The sequence below is a fragment of the Trichoplusia ni genome, chromosome 8 (genome assembly GCF_003590095.1).
Source record: "Trichoplusia ni isolate ovarian cell line Hi5 chromosome 8, tn1, whole genome shotgun sequence".
In the NCBI taxonomy this organism is placed as follows: Eukaryota; Metazoa; Arthropoda; class Insecta; order Lepidoptera; family Noctuidae; genus Trichoplusia; species Trichoplusia ni.
This window is the reverse complement of record NC_039485.1, coordinates 9,827,378-9,847,075: the sequence shown is the minus strand read 5'-3', so window position 1 is coordinate 9,847,075 and position 19,698 is coordinate 9,827,378. Positions and strand designations below refer to the sequence as shown.

The 19,698-nt window shown below is 33.9% G+C and overlaps 1 protein-coding gene across 1 annotated transcript; it reads left to right on the top strand.

Annotated features, from left to right (window-relative positions):
* Nucleotides 1–4,327: 4,327 nt before the first annotated feature.
* LOC113496583 (protein white-like) lies at nt 4,328–16,533 on the top strand. Its single transcript, XM_026875852.1, has 12 exons — nt 4,328–4,553; nt 4,880–5,000; nt 5,261–5,309; nt 5,843–6,020; nt 7,921–8,070; nt 8,849–9,087; nt 13,006–13,173; nt 13,475–13,580; nt 13,939–14,163; nt 14,398–14,533; nt 15,044–15,250; nt 16,315–16,533. The coding sequence occupies exons 1-12, from the start codon at nt 4,539–4,541 to the stop codon at nt 16,494–16,496; spliced, it is 1,776 nt and encodes a 591-aa protein (XP_026731653.1). The 5' UTR covers nt 4,328–4,538; the 3' UTR covers nt 16,497–16,533.
* Nucleotides 16,534–19,698: the final 3,165 nt, after the last annotated feature.

Genomic DNA, 19,698 nt, shown 5'->3' with positions numbered 1-19,698 from the left:
ATCTTTGTTTTATTTCTTTAAGTTTACTCTATCTCTAATTATTTTGACCAAACGAACCAAGAATATTTTGATGGTTTAATATTGGTCTAGAATTTTGCAAGTATAAATTAAGTTCGAGTTAAGCCCTTTAATGACACTTGCCAGGGGTTAAATGCAGTTTTGTCGGTAAATGTAAGGCTGACCTTTACTTAGCTGCTCTACGAATGTCCCATTACTACGATTGTCAAGTCGACAATGCTAAAATGGCAAACTTCACTGCAAATGTGAAAACTGCTACTTTTGCTAGTCCACTTTGGGACAAAATATGTACTTAATTAAATTTTGATAAAAAGGACAATTTTGCTACGAACATCAAGTTGACTTTGTAAGGAACGAACAATTGTTTTTTACGAGGTTTATTAGTCATATTGTTTTCTAAGTTTTAGCTACACAAATGTCTTCGAATCGATTCAAATGTCAAGTGCGTTTTTCCACAATTTTTTTACTCTTGAAGAATTACACACTTTCACATTTAAAAATAATGGCCTATACTATGCAGCTTACCAAATATTATAGATTCCACACATGGACTCAAATTGACTCAATACGTTACTCCAACTGATGGTTTCTAAAATTGTCATTGAATGTAACGTTATCTAAGGTGGGCTCCTAATGGTAATGGCGTCTTCGTAACAGAGAAACCAGTTTCAACCTTTTTGGGTCAAAATTAATGCAGTCACATTAAATAAATTGTGGTAATCTATTCGAAAGGGCTTGGCGGTGGCTTCGTGGGAGTATTTGTTTGTGTGGTGATAGTCAAACATATTAAATATACTAGTTTTAGGTGAAACGTGGTCAACGCGTTTGTATGACGGTCGTTTGACGAACGTGGACGGATGCAAGTGCTTTTCATGTGTTTTAGTTTGATGTCTTAAAGTGCTCTATTTCTTCTTTATTTATAGTAGACACCTAGAGCCACTCACGTCACTTACGTGCAAGAGTTCTGATGTTAATGTTACATGGTCATACAAATCAGCGGAAGTACATACTAGCTTTAGACGTTTGTTTTAATTGTTAAGAAGACACCATGCCCCCATGTCTAATCATAACAGTTGTGAAATCATAACGCAAATTGTAGCTTGGCGTATCTTTCCAGGGCTGCAATATAATAACTGTTAAGCGTGGTTGTACCTATGCCATCAGAACAGAAAAGACTATCATTAGTAGGTTAAAACCTGTTTAAATCATCGGGATGTATGGGAAGGTGGGGTAAGACGGGGTAGCGAGGTAAGATGGGGACCCTCCAAAAATATATAATACAGTATTAATTGAAAAGTTATTTTGACGCCATCTAGTCGTATTTATCAGTACTTGTTAGAGTCGCAAAAAGTTTGTTCGAAGGAGCGCACGATTCTTCATGGTAAGTACATTTTTAAAATTTGAAGTGGTTTTATCTAATTATTGAAGCATATAAAGTGCATGACTGTTATAATGTATGATAAACATAATGTGTGACATATTTTTTTTGTTAATTTGTATTTATTTTACTATTGTAAACTCATTAATTCATGCCGGTTTCTTTTGATTTATAACCTCTAAAAATTCAATACAACTTTTAAGTCCAGTTTGGGAAAGATGGGACACTTATGTGGGGCAAGACGGGGTAGGTACCCGATCTTATCCGCTGAGTTGTTATTCAGTTTGTATTGAGATTGCATTCAACATTAACTATTTTTTTATAGTACAGTTCCAAAAACAGTAATGTTGTCATTTCCTGATGCTTAAATGGCTACACCGCCGTAAATCATTTAGCAAACTCTCCACCTCCACCAACTGCTTCAACCTCATGTCTCAAGCAGGCAACAGTAAATGATTATATAGATAATGATGCATTCCATCTGGTTAGCCCGAAAAAGTTAATGCCTTATTCGCGATTCGCCGAAAAAAGACCAAGACAAGTTCGAAGAAGGGGAAAAGCAGCTATTATTACTGCTTTTCTATATAAAAAAGAATGAGAGGAAAACTAAAATAGGTAGAAACTAAAACCACATGTAACAAACAAAAAGTAAATGACAAAAATAACAATAAAGAGAACTTGAAAAACCGAAAAAGCGAAAAGGCACAGAAGAAGAAGATACAGAATGTCTATACTGTCGCGGCTTGTATTCCGATTATCATACTTGTATCACTTATCGTACTTGAGGCAAGTGAGCGCATTGTGTCTGTGCAGGAGTGGAAGACAGCGATGACGAAGCTGAACATATCTGCCCGGTTTGTGAAGATGACGGCGCTTAAATAGTCTATACCCCATCTTACCCCAGGGGTATACCCCATCTTACCCTATAGGTGGGGTAAGATGGGGTGATTCAGTTATTTTTTAAAAGTTTATATTTTTATGAGAAGAACTTATTTTTTTTTGTTTTGACTGATTGTTATTAAAAGAAGAAAGACTGATTATTTAATTAATAAAAATTCCTACGTTGTGCAATTAAAAAAGATGGGTTTTATTTATGAAATACCTTAAGGTCCCCGTCTTACCCCACCTTCCCCTACCTACACAAGGCAACTTTTTTTGTTGATGGTACGTAGATTCTATTTTAGAGGCTGTGTATTTGACAGATTTGACAAATGACTATACAATTAATTTCGTCTGACACTGCAGTAGGCGATGAATAATTATGTTTGTGTTAAGAAGGTGAACACAACAGGTTGTAAGCTTTAGATTAATGATAAGATTCAATCGGCTTCCGGAACAGTGTTAAATGGGTTTGTATTTGGTCAGCGTTGGGAGATTAGCCTGAGGTAAAGTCAGTAAAAAAGTTGACACCTTCCGGTTTATAATTTGAAGATTTGAATATATGAGTATGGTGTACGTGTAGGATAATGCTTATTGGGGATATTTTCTAAAAAGTTATGTAACACATTACTATGGAATGTCTTTTCAGGTAAGGAAATAGTTCATCTTTTCTTAAAAAAAAATGGGTCTCGTAATATAAAGACGACAGTTAGGTAGGTATTTTAGTTTTTGAAAAATAGAACTATTTCTTGGCGCATTTTATAGAACAGAAGATGTTTTTATAATCAAAACGGTTGTATGAATACCGGCACATAACGTAAGACAAAAAAAGAACACGATCAGAATCTGGCAAACTTAAATATATCTACTATCTCTGGTAAAACAGTAGAAAACAATAAATGCAGCATGTTTGCTCTTTTAGATAACGTGTGACGAGATGTCTTCCACGTAACAGGGGGATTAACACATTACATTTACCTTTTCGTACACTTCGGGACGAAAAAATCGTACAACTATGAAATATTATTTAAATATTTTACTGTTTTAAAATAGTATATAATGCATTTTCATTTTAGGAACTTAAAATAGGTAGAATTCCTACGCTGAAATCTAAGCTTAAATTATGAAAAAGTAAAGTACGCTTCTTGTCTTTGATACCAATCTTTACATTAAGTTCATACTCGACACAAAACAGATTCAATATGTTTCGGTGTACCAAATGTTACATCTCATCTTCGTCGATACAATGAAAGAAATGCAAATGTTAATTTTATTATTCGTCGTGCTCCTATTGCTGCTAGGGTACCTGTTGTTTTAGAACACAATGGTTTGGTACTTAAAGATAGTAAAAGACCTGAAGGAATGTCATTGTTGCCTTGGAATTTACGTCAGCTTATGGGTTGTCAACATTCGTTGACACCCATACAACGTCCCATATTTTCGGCTGCCGTGCTCAACAAAACTATTACATTCTTTTTTGGTACCTATATAATAAGTGTTGGGTTATTTTTGGTTGCGATTCTTGAAACATTAAGCCAAAAAGTAGATAAAAGGCCTGGTCTGGTTTTCTTGTCAGTTTTCTGTCTCTTTCCCGGGATAAAATACATTTTTTTGCTTTGTAAAGATGTTATTTTAATGAACACACACATTTAGTTTTATTAATCTAAATGTTAATAAAATCTGTATCTGTCGCAGCGAACAATCTTGATGAGTTCAATTCAGAAAAAAAAAACTTAACATTGGTTCATTTTTGTGTCCCCAACTGTCTAAAGGTGAATACACTTTACCTTATTTCAAAAAATAGTCAAGAGTTTCAAATAAATTTTAACTATTTATCATAGAATATAACTAATCACAGATGTGAAACGTGCAATCTGATTCATAATACTCTCATTTATTCATGCGCCAATCTCTTTAAAAGATAAGACATAATACGATGTATAAAAGACCTATATGTATATTTACTGCAAATTATGTTGTCTAGGGATGTTCGCAGCTAATTTATCTTTCTTACGCAGACATGTATAATATGCAACATGTTTATATGCAAAAGTCTTTGTTGGAGGACATATGACATCTCTACAAATAGACGCATAACTTACTTTTATCAAAGTTTTATCTATTTGTGCAATGATTGCTGTATTTACTCTTGTGGGCCATCTGGCTTCATTCGTTCTTAATTGTTGTTATAATTTGTGAGGTTACGTTATAATGTTGTTAGTCGTGTTATTAAATAAATTGTGTTGTTAATATTATTGTTTAAATGGAGCTGGATACGGTATGTCTGTTCTGTTTTGTGTTTTTGTTGTTAATATGTGCGTGTTAATTTGTGTTATGTAATTTTAAATTCAGTGGTCTGAGAAAGACTTTCTTATTTAATTGTCATAAAGGTTGAGAATTTAGTTTTGCTCTTGTTCAAGTTTCTAAGTTTCAAAAATACGCTAGTAGTTTATGTGTCCATAGTGGAAAATGTTTTTTATTTTATAAGTAATTGTTGTTTAATAACTTAATATAGGTGTCCACTTAGCATTATTTCCGATGACGACACAATTAAATGATTAGTTATACCTTTAATACGACTGAAAGTAATTAATATATTTTCAGTATGATAAAATAGACAATGATGTTGTGATAAGAATAAAGAATCTGAAGGTTTGGACACCCGAAGAAAAATCTTGGTGGAGAAGAAAACCGACCAAGTGTAAAACTGTAATACTCAATAATGGTAAGTAAATTCAATATTGAAGTTAACTATGTAGGTACTAGATACAATGGAAATTTAAAATTTAAAATGTAAAAAACGAAAACAAGTAAGACATAAAAAGAAAATGCTGTCAATTTAAAATTTAAAAAAAATCACCAAAGTCTCATCAAAACCAGCTGAACAAAATTAGTATGTGGAAATTTAGAGATGACGAATAAAAATTGTATTTTTTCTTTCAAGGTGCCTACTTAACTGGTCTTAATATGAAATGTTTAAATCAGTTTCAGGATGTTTACGACGAAACGAATTCGCAGCTATTATTGGACCGAGGTAAGTAATCTTTAAATTATACGAAAAGTTAAATATGTATCTATTTTATAGTCTAACTGAGAGTCAAAGAACTATCTTATCTTTTATCTCTTAAATTTAAAAGTTTAAAATGTCAAAAAACACGGAAAGTACATTTATATCATTGTAGTTATCTTTTACAGGTTTTTTATCTGTTGCCTATTTTTATTTCGCATTAATAACCTATTAAGGACCTATAATGGCGTTATCTAAACGTCATTGAGGTATATTTAAATAACAAAATATGCGAATTATATGAAAAACATTATTAATAGTGATTGAAAAAATGTATCAAATCTTTATCACTGATGTTGTTGATAACAAAACTGGATGTTTAAAAATATTCTGATATGCTAAGAAACTATAAATATTAGTCTCTCTACGTATCAATCTTCCTAATGATCATACAAAAGATAAAAAAATAACAAACAATTATCTCACAAAAAAAAATCATTAATATTTCTTTAAGACACAGTCTAGGTAAAAAGATATCTATAATTTTCGTCTCTTTCCAGTGGAGCAGGAAAAACGACGTTCCTGGTTTCTCTAGCAGGGAAATGTACCCTGCCATCAGAGGGATCAGTTACCCTGGGCAGCAGAAATGTCAAGGACTGCCAAGGAGCGGTGGAAATAGTACCGCAACACGAGGTGTTCATGGATGGACTGAGCGTCATAGAACATTTGGTGTTTATGGTCAGTTTGGTTTTATTAGTTCCTGGTTGCGTTTGAATGTCAAGAATTTAGGGCATGTTTTTACCCTCTTTTTATAGCTGTTGTGGGGTATTCTGGTACCTACACTTATGGTTTTATTATTCGATAGCATAGTTTTTTTTTGTAACCAATCAAATAGTTGACTGGTAATGAGATTTGAATTACGACTTTTTATAAGACAAATGACTGAAGGGATAGTTGAGAGGTGTGTGTCACCACGGCAAACTCACTGCTCGCGACGATTAGCCGGTTCGATACCTACGATAGACAAGCATTTATGTGATCTAAGAATCAGTCGAATGAGTAAGAGAGTCATTCAAAAATTCAACAATTTACGTAACCGAGCAGCTAGCGTCCGTTTCTCATAAACTTACCCTACAAATAATACTTTACTTTGGCATAAGGAAGTAGCTGGCATGTAAGCCCCAGTCGGGCTCCAAAAAAATCAGATATACCCGATTACCTCGTGATCAACAATAAATTGAAATATGTAAACAACATGCAAAACTAAACAACATTCTAAAGATAAAATATAATTTAGTATAAGTTACCTGAGAAAAGCTCCAATCGTTCCTCCAACATCAAAATTTAGATAAAACTAATCTACTACACCGCCGTTTATAACTATCAAATCAAATGCCGTCTCGATTCTCGATAACGATAATGCGAAAATTAGTTGTCATCACTTTGACATTTAAATTTCGAGAATAGATTACTATCACAAATTCGCGACTTAGATATCAAAAGCATTAGGTTCCCACGCCATTGTCTATCTATTAAAAAATCAAGGTAGTATGTTTATTTACATATCTCTCAATAATTTGGCGCGAAAAGATAAAGATAAACATGTCTAGGTGTAATAAAAGAGTTTATTTGTTGGACAGTGTAAATGTCAAGTTTAGGATTAATTTAACAATCTATACGAATGAAGGCGGAAGAGTTGTTTGTTTGTGGAGAGAAAAACAACATAATTTTAATAGAACTTGTGCTTGCAGTCTGTTATGAGTATGAGTATTATGAGGCATGATTTAGTCTAATATTGTTAAAATAGAAGAGTGAGGTGTCAAATGACCTCCTGACTATTGGGCAAAGGTCACCACACAATGGGAGCCAACAGATGGGTGGAAAAACATAGTAGATGTGGAAGCGAGACGTTGCTCTTCGTCATAGAGTGCGCTGCCCTGCTTCTATAAGCGTAATAAACTTACTTTGAGAAGTGGCTGTAAGCCCAGGGATGGCACCATGACAGGGTCCTGGTGCGTAGGTGTGTATGCGTTCTTACTCCGCCATGTTGCGACCTTAGTCAGATTAGTATCCACTGAAAAGTGTTTGTTTATTTGGTAGCTGACAGATTTGGCTCACTTTTTCATTCAAAATTATTATTAAAGCTAATAGCAAAACAAGCAGACAAAGCCACGGTGAACATCTAGTGCTTACTAAACGGACAATTTTTTATTTCCAATCAAGTGCATCCTACATTATATAGTTACGACTCGGCTTATGTTAATATTTTTTTACATTTTTGGCGTTTCCTGTGCATTTGACGTTTATATTATTTGCTATTTGGGTTTCAAAACCTATTAGCAGATGATGAAGAGGTTATTTAGGAAGTGATAAAACATTAAGATGTCTGGTCTGCTAATTGAATGAAAATGACTTTTATTGCATTTAGTATTTATTTATTTAAGAGCTTTCAACAAAGACCGTAGGTACATATGTAAGACGTAAAAATACAATTTACTACAGGAGACCACGGTATCCAAAAAAAAAAATAGATATAACGTAGGTAGCAAAGTTTTGAAAAATTGAGCTTTAAACAAAAACTAAGTAAGTTAGTTAAAATTAACACAAAAGAGAAATAAAATTAAACTATAATTTCCAGACAGAAATTAAACTGGGCAGCTGTAGAGACCTGAGGAATCGCACCATGTTGGACAGTTTGATGGAGGAGTTCCAGCTGAGGGTCCATAAAGATACTCCTATAGGTGCGCTGTCAGGAGGAGAGAAACGGCTACTGTCACTGGCTACTACGGTAAGCATTGAGCCGCATTAGTACCTACCGTAGATTTTGAATTGAGGACAATCAGTCAGAACATGTTTTTTGACATGAATAATTTTTAATAGTGCGTGTACATACTCACGGCTCCTGGGAGACATTAGCTCCGTCAATCATTCACTTACCCAAATAAATACACTAACCTACGCGACGCAGTCAATTCTGACAACTTTTCACTAAAAAATAAACAAAGACTTGTCTTGTCTTCAGAGTTAACGTTTTTAATTATTTTAATATGAACGTCTTGCTTGTGACTCAATAGTTTTACATTTCACCTAATATTGGGATGACGGCTAAGAATGGAATTTAGGTGTGCCACCTGGGTATAAATTTTAATTAGTCGTTTCGTGACAAAGTTCTCTACCTTTTTTAACAATTTATTTTAATAAATAGTTTAAATTGTCCAGATCATGTCAAAAGTGCGTAATTATGTAATAGAATATTTTTAATTATGTACTTAACATATTTTTATTCTTTTACCCCCTTGTCGTCATCCCAATTGTCATAAAGCTTCTGACCTTCTCGTCATGGGTTAGTAGTCGATTCGCCCAAATCAGGCGAACCTAAAACAAGGCTAACATTTTTTAGGGGCAGAAACTATTTTTTTTTTGACATAACAGTATTTGGGCGAATAGTGCATTACTCAATTTTGGTGTACCGAATTTGCCCGCTGTTAAATTTGTCTCGGGCGAATCTGACCCTAAAAAATATTTAAAATTAAAAGTACCCTCGTCACCCTCGTCATCTTCCTCAGCTACTCTCAAACCCACAAATCCTGATCTGCGATGAGCCTACAACTGGGCTGGACAGTTACAATGCTCTCCTGGTCATCGGAGTGTTGAAAAAGCTGTCAGCAGCCGGCAGGGTGGTGATCTGTTCCGTGCATCAACCCTCATGCGACCTGTTCAAGGAGTTCAACACTGTGCTGCTGATGGCTGAAGGAAGATTGCTCTTCCATGGAGCTAAGGATGAGTGTATGGATACTTTTCAAAGGTTGGTATATTTATTAATTAGTGTATAAGTATAATTTTACAGCTTTATATTTGCGAGACAAAAAAGACTGGTAAAATCTTTATAAGTAGGTAAGTAGTTGTTGTAATGTTTAAGGTATGATCCGAATTCTGAGCGGCTTTCAGAATTGGTTTTTAATCTAGATTATCGATTTCTATTTAAGACCCAGGCCCTTTTGTGTCTCGCGTCGGTTAATAAAGACTTCCTCGCCGCAGTCAAAGGTTAAATAGAACACTTTAATACTTAAGTCATAAGAATAGACTTAAGTACGTTTCTATATTCACAAACAGAGCATTGCTTATCTATTGGATTTAATAATGTAGCGGAAAGTTTTCTAATTAAATTCGCTTAACAGTTGGCATTTATTAGCTAGTTATAAAATCGGATAAACATTATCTAAGCTTATCTAATATAACGTTAAACAAGCTTAGGTTCCCACGCCTTTGACGTTATTGTTTATCAAGATTTAAGCATCAATTAAATATTTAATCTGTATAAAAATCTGTTCGAAATTAAAATAAAATTTATAAAAAAAATCGATGACTCAAAATCGGTGGGAAAATCTGAAAAGTCAAATGATCAACAAAACTATTAACAGCAACCATAATAATAATTAAATAAATTAAAATTATAAAAATATACAAACAACGATCCAAATATGGGTATACATACACTTAAACTTACACACCTCTTAAAAACGCGCCGATCTAAATTTAAATTTTTGGCAAGTCTGCGTAACGAATTTTATTAATAGCAGAACTCATATCAACTCATATGAATATAGAAAACCGTTTTTAGCTGTAGCTTACTCATTGGCAAAGGCCAAACCTATCAAATCCTACTTATATTATAGCCGCAAAAGTTTGTGTGCATGGATGTACGGTGTACGGACGTTTGCTCTGTCCCGCAAAAACGTGAGCGGATTTAGGCGAATCTTGGTACATAGTTTATTTATGTATAACCAGGATTAACTCATAATATGATAGTTTTATCATTTTATCTTCCCGAGGAATCACTTTTGATATGTAGCGAGCGGGCCCGCAGGCACAGCTAGTAAAATATAAAACTGATCTGTCACGGTAAGTTTTAAACGGTTGGTGAATACGAAAACACGTTTGTCAGTTTATATAAAGCCATTTGATCCGATAATAACTATAAAATTTATTAGCGTTTCCATAAAATGATTGTGATTTCATTCGAATGTAGGGTCAGTTTGAAGATTGGGATTATATTTTTATGTCGGTGTTTATTCATATTTGATAGAATAGCGTTATTACATGGCACATAAATTATGTTGAATATAAAGCTCAAGTTTGAAAACTTTCCGTTTCTAATCGAATAGCTTTTGCCTTATAATTCGCCGGTTCTTAGAGTTAAATATATTATTATTTATTATTTATGAGTTTGTTATTAATATTTAATTAGAAATTGTTTTTTTTTCCAAAACGAAGAATGAATCATCACTTTATTCAAGTCAGAGTTGAAACTTTAGAGTGTCATACATAATTTGTCTTCCGTGTACATAGATGGCGCTAAAGTCATGTACACATTATTAACCTTTTTGAGTATAATATTACAAATAGCATATACAACATATATTATATATCCATAAAACAGGGATATAGAAAGTAATGTAACGTATTTTTCATAATTTTAATATTGAACACCTGTGTTTGCGCTTGCGCATGTGTACTATAAGACTTAACTGGCCGGTGTCTTCCTCTCCTAGACACCGTGGACGAAATAAAATTACTTTTATATTAATGAGCAATTTTTTTATTAGTACCAAACTTTATTTTATCGTGTGGTGTCAGAGTTTAAATGACCTCTGACGTAACTTCATTAAGCAAATCGATTATTAAATTATAACCTCGAATGTCACTTAATATGCGGGATTACATTTTAAATAAAAAAATGTGTCTTATAAATTTTATAGTTTTGGTTATACGCAGTTATTTACACAATTACATTCCAAAATTTTAAAGTTTATTTTTCTAATACACATACATTTTAAATAGTATTTATGTCCAATATCATTATTTTATATATGTATTTATTATGGATCAAACCTTGTGGGCTGATACATACTTGGGCAACTTATTAAAAATTAGTTATTCGCTTAAATAATTCTGATTTCATTTATATGATAAATATTATTAGGTAGTAGCCGTTTTAGAATTCAAATGACTGGTTTACGTTATAAAAAATTATGTCGTTAAAAAATTCGCCGCTCTTTTTTGCTTTGTCAAACTTTTTTAACTCACAAGGCTCAGGTTTAGTCATTGGACATAACTTGTTTTTAAAGCTCATAATTTTCGCGAATAATTTAACTAAGAGATCGTAACAAATGTTATATCAACCTTAGATAGCTAGATATAACATATGTTGTAATTTCAATTGAATTCTTCAAAGTTAGATGCTCAATTGTAAGCGCTCAAACAATGATGAAATATGAAATGCTACAGGACTGAGGGTCTGGTACCACTTCTAAAATTAATATTATTACTGGCGTGGAAAAGAGATACCTTTCTACGTCTATTGTGTGCTATCCCACTTCCTCATATGCAATAATATTCTTTCTCTCAAATCATCAAATGACTCCTTCCACTTTGGGTTGAGCGGTAGGGAGTGTCAGACTTGCACGTGTAGCAATGCGTTTCCACGTGTCCGCAACAAAACGCTGTTGACGTTACCCGGCGGTTAGAATTAAAAGTCTGACACTACCCGTTCCCTCCCTCGAGGGGGCGGGTGCCCACTGACTGACTGATACTGACTAAAACCCACCCATATTCCTTCCTCTACATTTCGTATATCAGAGCCACGGTAACCCTTTCGGACAACCCTGCTGCCCCGGCAGGAATAATATTAGTTCAATATTATTAGTAGTACCAGGTTTTTTTTATATTCTCGTCAGCGTAGCTCCCGTTATATATGAATTAACTTCTGTTTGCCTTATCAACAAGGTACCGCCCATTTTTTTTATCCAGTTTTATTTTATCCTTGGACGTTCACAGAAATTAAATCAGTTCATGCTTTTATTGTTCATTGACCATCAATATGCGAATTCTTGATACTTCCTACATATCAAATTTCATTCAAAATGATCTAAACGTGGTTTTCTGCCTCTGTTGAACCGTCACGCATCGTTAAATCCATTTGATTTACGATACCAGTCTATATTGTGATTTGTAAATGTCATTACAATTTTTATAGTTTCATTATTTATTCAGAATTGCATAGTAAGTGGTTGCGTTGATGTTACATTAGATCAAGTGGGAAGACATACATAAAATGAGATTCTTATCTTTTATACGATCTACGATCCAAGGTAAATTGATCATAAAAAAAATTGATTTGGTGACACCAATCATGGATGAGACACGCTGTATAGAAAATTTCGAATATCTATTACTTTTTTCCTCTTTTCAAGACTTTATTAGATCTGGAGAAGGCGGTTATCCCTCCTTCTGTCGAGAACCCGAAAAGACCTAGCAAACTACTATAAAAAGGATATGCCACCCGAAAATCGGCCAAGTACAGATTAGATTGCGAACATGCTCATGAATAAGAGGGTGAACAACATTAATTTGTAAATTTATTTCCTTTTTTCTGTGAATTTTTTTAATTAATTTGACTTTGGCCTTAGGAATGGAAATGCATACCGTTTAGTAATACAAATAAACTATCGATCTTGTCGAATGTGAAAGTGTTTGCCCCCAAGGGTATGCCCATCGTGCCCACATGTGGGGATCTGCGCATGAAATGTGAAGTAATTTTGAGTATAGCTATCTAAGTATATAGTTCAACTCTATAAATTAAGACCAGTTGCCATACAACTGACACCATCCCGTAATGCTTACAGGAAGTCGCTAATCGTTTCAATATTTTTTTTGTCCACAGCATAGGTCTAAACTGCCCAACAAATTACAACCCAGCAGAGTTTTACATAAGAGCGGTATCTAAATCGAACACCAATATCCAAAAACTTGTGGAAATTTCCGAAAACCGGTTGGAGGTTGACGGAACTGGTCCGATCCGGCCCGATCCGGTATCCAGCTACAATAAAACGTAAGTATGTAATAGATTTAAAAGATTACTGAGCCAGTTCCAAAAATATGGAGCTTTTAATTGGTTGACAAAAAATATTTTGGGATTGAAAATTACGACTATTATTTTTTAATTTTTTTGTGTCCACTTTTCTACTGCTTGATAAAAACGTAAAATACATAAAAGTCAGTTCATTCAATTTATATTAAATTAATCTAGATATTAAATTATTAAAGTCTGTCGTATTTTCTCATCGGGCACAGGTTTCAACCGAATGATGAGCTCATTACCAAATGTTTATTCAGATGAAATGTTTTTTCAGCGTGCAACGCAATTGGTTCAAGCAAGTATATCTATTGCTATGGAGACAATCTTTATCGCTGAAGAGAAATGCCAGGAATCATCTCATACAGTTGTTTGTATCTGTGGTAAGAAGATTGAGTAAACATTACGTTTAAAATGCTGTAGTGAGAGGCGAAATATCAATTAATACTTTTTATCATTATCATACACGGCAGTTGAGCTTATTGTCAAATAGCTTTTGCACGAATCTTTGCAGCAAGAAAGAGGCTATGCATATACCTATAAATATTCAGGCAGGACCTAATTTTGTGTAACCGAAATTGAATTTTCGAAATCAATATAACCCTGCCTCTGTATAGTCTACATGTAACTGAAATAAGCACTTGCAAACACTGAAAGATTTAAATACAATTACCATTCCAAGAAGACTACAATAAATTCCTTACACAAGAACTCAAGCCTTTTCGAAATCTTTAACTCCAGATAATAACATCGCTGGTCCTGACAGTATCATACGTGGGAGCCTCAGGAACAACTCAGAATGGCGTCCAGGACATCAGAGGCTTCCTCTGGCTAATCACCAGCGAGGTCGCCTTCGGAGTGTCGTATAGCGCCCTCTACGCCTTCGAATATGAAATCACCTTGTTTAAAAGAGAAGTCGGGATGTATAAGTGTTCGGCTTATTTTGTGTCTAGGTTTTTGAGTTTTGTAAGTGCCTTCAACTATTATATTTTTGAATGATGTTATTGTTCTGTTGCCCATCAATTTTCCGTGATAACTGCTAGCATAGTTGGATTGGCCTAGCTACGCAACACCTAAGCATTAGGTAGGTACCACTAAAGCTTTGTATAAAAATCCATATATTATCGATTAACACTGCGATATTCATTAAACCTGATCGATCCAAAAATCGTACTTTATCTCCTGATTGCTCTCGTTCAGATTCCTCGCTGCATAATATGGCCTATCGCTTTGGTATCGGTCTCGACATTAGCAGTTGAACTTCCTAACCATGTTCTGACTGCACTTCAATTCTGCGCCACTTTGATTCTTGGAGCCATACCATCGGTGGCCTATGGTAAGTTTTTTTTCTTGCAGTAACAATTTCCAAGCTTACGAATTCAATTCTAGAAACGACATTTTATCCCTCCTCGATTTGATTCGCCTAAACTTAAACATTTATTTAACAATTTATGTCTATAGACAATAGTGGAACACAACATATAGATTCGGCGTATTACTTATGGAAAGGTCAACCAGCAGACCTGCGGAAGGAATATACATTAGAAACACTTAAATCTCCAATCTTCCCAATCTATGGGGCAATCCAGTGTCTGTGCAAGGTGTTGTGCAGCCCGGAGGCATTGCGCGGCGCCTCGTTCCCCATAAATTACGTTCAAATTACCGAGCACTTTTAACTCACGATGTTTTTTATCGTTTGTATACATATTTTATAAATTACTTTAGATTTAAAACTTCGCTACTCTCTTCTCTACATACTTACTACAACCTTCGTTTGAATTGGCCAACCCCTTAGTGTCACAAAGAGTATCAAATCATTTATCTGTGACTTTTTCTATTCCCTTAGGCCTTGGCATGGCAGCCCTCTTCACATCCACAGGTATAATGGGTGATGTGATGCCGTGCATCGACCTGCCTTTGTTCCTCATGTCAGGTGCCTTCCTGAGGATATCATCGCTTCCAACCTGGATGTACCCGGTCAAATATATCTCGCATTTCTTCTACGCTATGGATGCGGTCAGCAATATTTATTGGAGGCAGATTGAACATATAGGTATGAGAAGAGTATTTTGTTAAAAAGTTGTGCAGTTGTGCTAGTTCAACAGTCACGTAATACGTAGCATGTTTTTGTATGTTTAGGTATTAAATATTTCTACCAATTACCGCTAAAATATAATTCTGTACAATATTATCTACAATAAGTTTAGCCATTTTGACTGGACACCATAAGCAGCTTAAAAGTCAAACTAACATTCGCATTGATAACATGGCACAGGATGCTCCAAAAAACCTTAAAATGGACTTTGACAGGAGCTTATAAGTTATAAAATTATACGAATAGGTTCTCAGAACTTCACAAGACTCATTTTATTTCACTTCCGAACGAAGGAATTCGTATAATGATTACATAATTCTATGCCTACCAAAAGTTCCAAGAAACTATAAGATTAATGATGAAGATACCTACTCGTATAGCACCGGTAAAAGCAAACGAATACCGTTGAACATCAAAAACCTTTAAACGCACGCCGAAGGGCCGCTATTAATTTTTTGAATGTGAATAATATATTTTGACTATGAATTTAACACAAATTGTTTATAACAACCTACAAGGCCAGTCGTAAATTATTTTAAGACATCAATTAAGGCGCTATGGCTACAAATCAATTTTCTACTCGGAATTTACTTAATAATTTTATTGCCATCCAAAACTTTGGACGATTTGCCTTCTAGATACAATGTTCAATGAAGTACAAGTTATTTGTGTATTGTATTGAAAAACTTAGGTCTTTTTGCGAAGTTAGATTTTAGGTATTTTTTTTACGCCTTGCTATAACAAAAAACATTTGTCCTATTTCAAGCTTTCATGCTTACTTCTTAAAACGACAGTCACTCCAAAAATATTTTTATCTCAAATGAACAAATAATTTTACCTCGCATCACGTAGAGACATTTAAATCTAATCTTAACCTTTTTTATCTCCTCTACCTTGTGTCCTCACATCCGAGATACAAAAAAAAAACTTGTTCATAAAATTATCTAACTTATCTTAATTCGAGGTCAATACTATAACCATCAGTCCCATGCCGTTATTAAAGTTTAGACCTTCCTTTCCAGATTGCCCTTTAAATGAAACATCAACATGCGTCAAGGATGGCGCAGCAGTGCTAATGGAGAATGGGTATGCTGGTGACTTCATCCTCCAAGACTCTTTAGGTTTCCTACTAATTACTGTGCTTTGGTGTGTCTTGGGATATCTCGGGTTAAAGAGAGAGGAAAAGAAAGGCTATGCTTATTAGAATAAGGTTTAATTTATAATAAATAAGTCTGTTGATATGGTTGTATTTCTTGTAAATTTATTGTTTTTGTGATCGATGCATCGTGACTATAACATTTCCGTCTCTATAATTTAAGAACGCGGGTATTAATAAAATTAGCACACATTCAACATTTCTGAAAATCATTTATTTACATTAATGCAATGCAGATTATAACATAGTTATAAACTAATAACACATACTTAAAAAACAACTTCCCAAAGTACTAAAATTATGCCGTAATAAAAAAACCGTCTAGTTTTGTTTTTATTCGTCTTTTTGTCTATGTTAATTGTCGGCCGGTTCCGCTTAACTATGTAGGTATAACTTTAGCTAAAGTTCGGGAACTTTCCGTTGTAAAGCTTCCTACGCAAGAGGTTGTGATGTTCTTTGACGTGACGGGGCTCGTTAATCATGGTGTCGTTAACCTGTCGTAAGGTTTAATAAGTTCGAACTATAGTTTAATGTGTTTATTGAGGCCAATGTTAGCCTACTTATCTTTTAAAAATATGATTCACATTCAAGAATTATCAAAAAAAAAAAAACTTAATGAGCTTGTAGCTTTATTTATTCAAAAACGACAATTCACTTCAACATATTAAAACGCAATTTAAGTGGGTACTGCAACTATTTTATATTAAATCTGGTTGTACATTTATTAACCTTAGTACATAAACTAAAATTAAGTGATCATGCAATACACATGTAATAATATATATTTAAACTGTCTACTTACAAAATTAGTTACAGAAAAACCTTAGTCCTATAAATTACATAATTATCGCTATTCGTTACAAAATCTGACACTTGGCCGCCATTGGCCACGACATTGACAGTAGTCTGTTTAAGTAAGACAAATGGTTATTTTATTAATCTAAACTTATGTTTACAAATACTATCTATGGATTTCTTAATGACGTCATTAGCATATATAATTAAAAGGCTTTACACTGATTTGGGTGAGCCTTTTATGTACTGTTGTTTTTGACACATTCAGTGTAATTTATAATGAAAATTTCCTTTTTTCTGATGGAGTGTGGAAAAAGTCAGCCCCTCTACTTTAGTACCACTAAGGGCCGATTTTTCAATCGCCTGATAACTTTTATTCGACGAATTAAGTTTGATGTTTTGACAGCTTTTGTATAGAAAATATGTCAAACGGCCATATTTATCCCTCGGATAAGTTATCTGACGATTGAAAAATTGGGCCTAAGTTAATAGAAATGAAGCTATTTATCTATCAATCAATAAAGATAATGGGCATCTATAAAGTTGTAGTCGAGTGGTTTAGAAAATAAAATTTGTTAATTGACTACATCATTAAATGTGGTACCTGGTATCTTTATTTATATCGATCGTATGGTAACAGGGCTCGGTAAATATTTTAACAGGTTTAAAGCATAAATTATATTCTAATTCCAAAAAGTTACTTTTATTGTAACAGAATCTCCACCGATGATTATGCAAATATTGTAGTACACAAAAAGCTTTGTGTGTAAGATTAACGATACTATTATTATCAGAATTATATTAGCCTTACCATCTATACTTACCTATCTTAAATCCATGGTAATTTGTTTTTTTCTAAAGTGACTTGACCATGGTCAGGTCTTGTGGTAAAAACTTCCGTGTTGTCCGCCTACGAAATTACTGTGAGACTGATATAAAAAATATATTTGGCAAATCTTGATAAGGTAATGTGAGAATGGTGACTGAACCCTTCCAAGGCCGTAGCATGAAGCCATTAAGCCTTCACTATTGACAATGTTCTTGTTATGTTATAATAAGTATGGATATATTGTTTAAATTTATAGTAGCCTTCTTATAACTATCTTATCATTATCTAATTATCATTAAGCCCGTCCGTTTCCAAGCTCTTGTTTTCGAATAGGAACGTTGTTTCAACATTTATTTTTTGTACTCAAAGCTTAGTCTAAAGAGGGAGGTTGTACGATTATAATTATCACGTAATTCGATAATAATTTAAAATTGAGAAATATCAGCATTCTACTAGTCAGTTAACTAATAGTAAAAGCATATAACAGCAGGGGCACTTATGATATTGACACCTTTGATTTTCTTAATTAGTTTGTTCGTGTGTAACCAGATTCGTAGCATAAAACAACTTGAAAAAAAATATTCTAAAATCAATACACAGGTGTCCCCTTACTCCGTTTAACAACCATAGCATACGCTACAATATTACCAACACAATACAGACACATCAGACACCCACAATTCCTCCAAAAGTTATCCTCATCGTAGCCAAAACGGGTTAGAACTCCCGCGCCGGTTCTAATACAGGGCACACCTTCGGAATTGAGACAGTTTATACTATCAACCATGTTCCACTGTAGCACAGAGATGCATTCCGTTCCGTAGTAGAAGCCAGAGATGTATCGTAGCCAGGAGAAGTATGGCGGGGCGGTGGCCAAGTTCAGATAGATTCCGGAAAACATGAGCCCTATTAAATCGTGTGGAACTGATATTAGAGCAGCCGTTTCCATTTTGTCGAACGTCGCTGATAGGAATGAGCCTGGAATTATAAAATGGTGGGGGATTCTTTTTTGAAATGAACAAAGGCTAAAAAACAATAAATTGGAAAAATTGATCGTTACATGATTGGTTTTTTATTACTTTGTTTGCAGAACTAACTTACCTATAATTTGTTCATGTATTTTTTCGTTGTAGGTACTTACATGTAGCAAATGAGAAATCTATTTTTAAAATAAACTATGTAACTGTGCAAAAAATGTCGAGAACATTTAAAATTAAATTAAGACGTTGTTACATGGAAAACCAACTTTTTATACAGGAACTCATTATTATGAAATGTGCAATAATTATTTTTCGTTACTAACATCGAGCGCGCAAAATTACTTAATAAGGTTTGTGCAACTAAAAAACTGTGCAAATAAAATTACATGTTCATAAAGTACTTACCAACGTACTTACAATTACCTTTTAAATATGTTCTTTTGCTGGGAAGCGAGAAACCATCATTTAATTGTAATGCTTCTTCTTGCTTCAACAACAAACCCATTTTAAAAGATTAGTATTATTATTTAGTAGTTTCAATTACAGCCTTGTTAATGTTCATAAAACATGTTAATAGGTAAAGTAGGGAAAGCAAAATGAAAACACAATAACAATTCATAAAGTTTAATTAGCCTATTTAAAAATG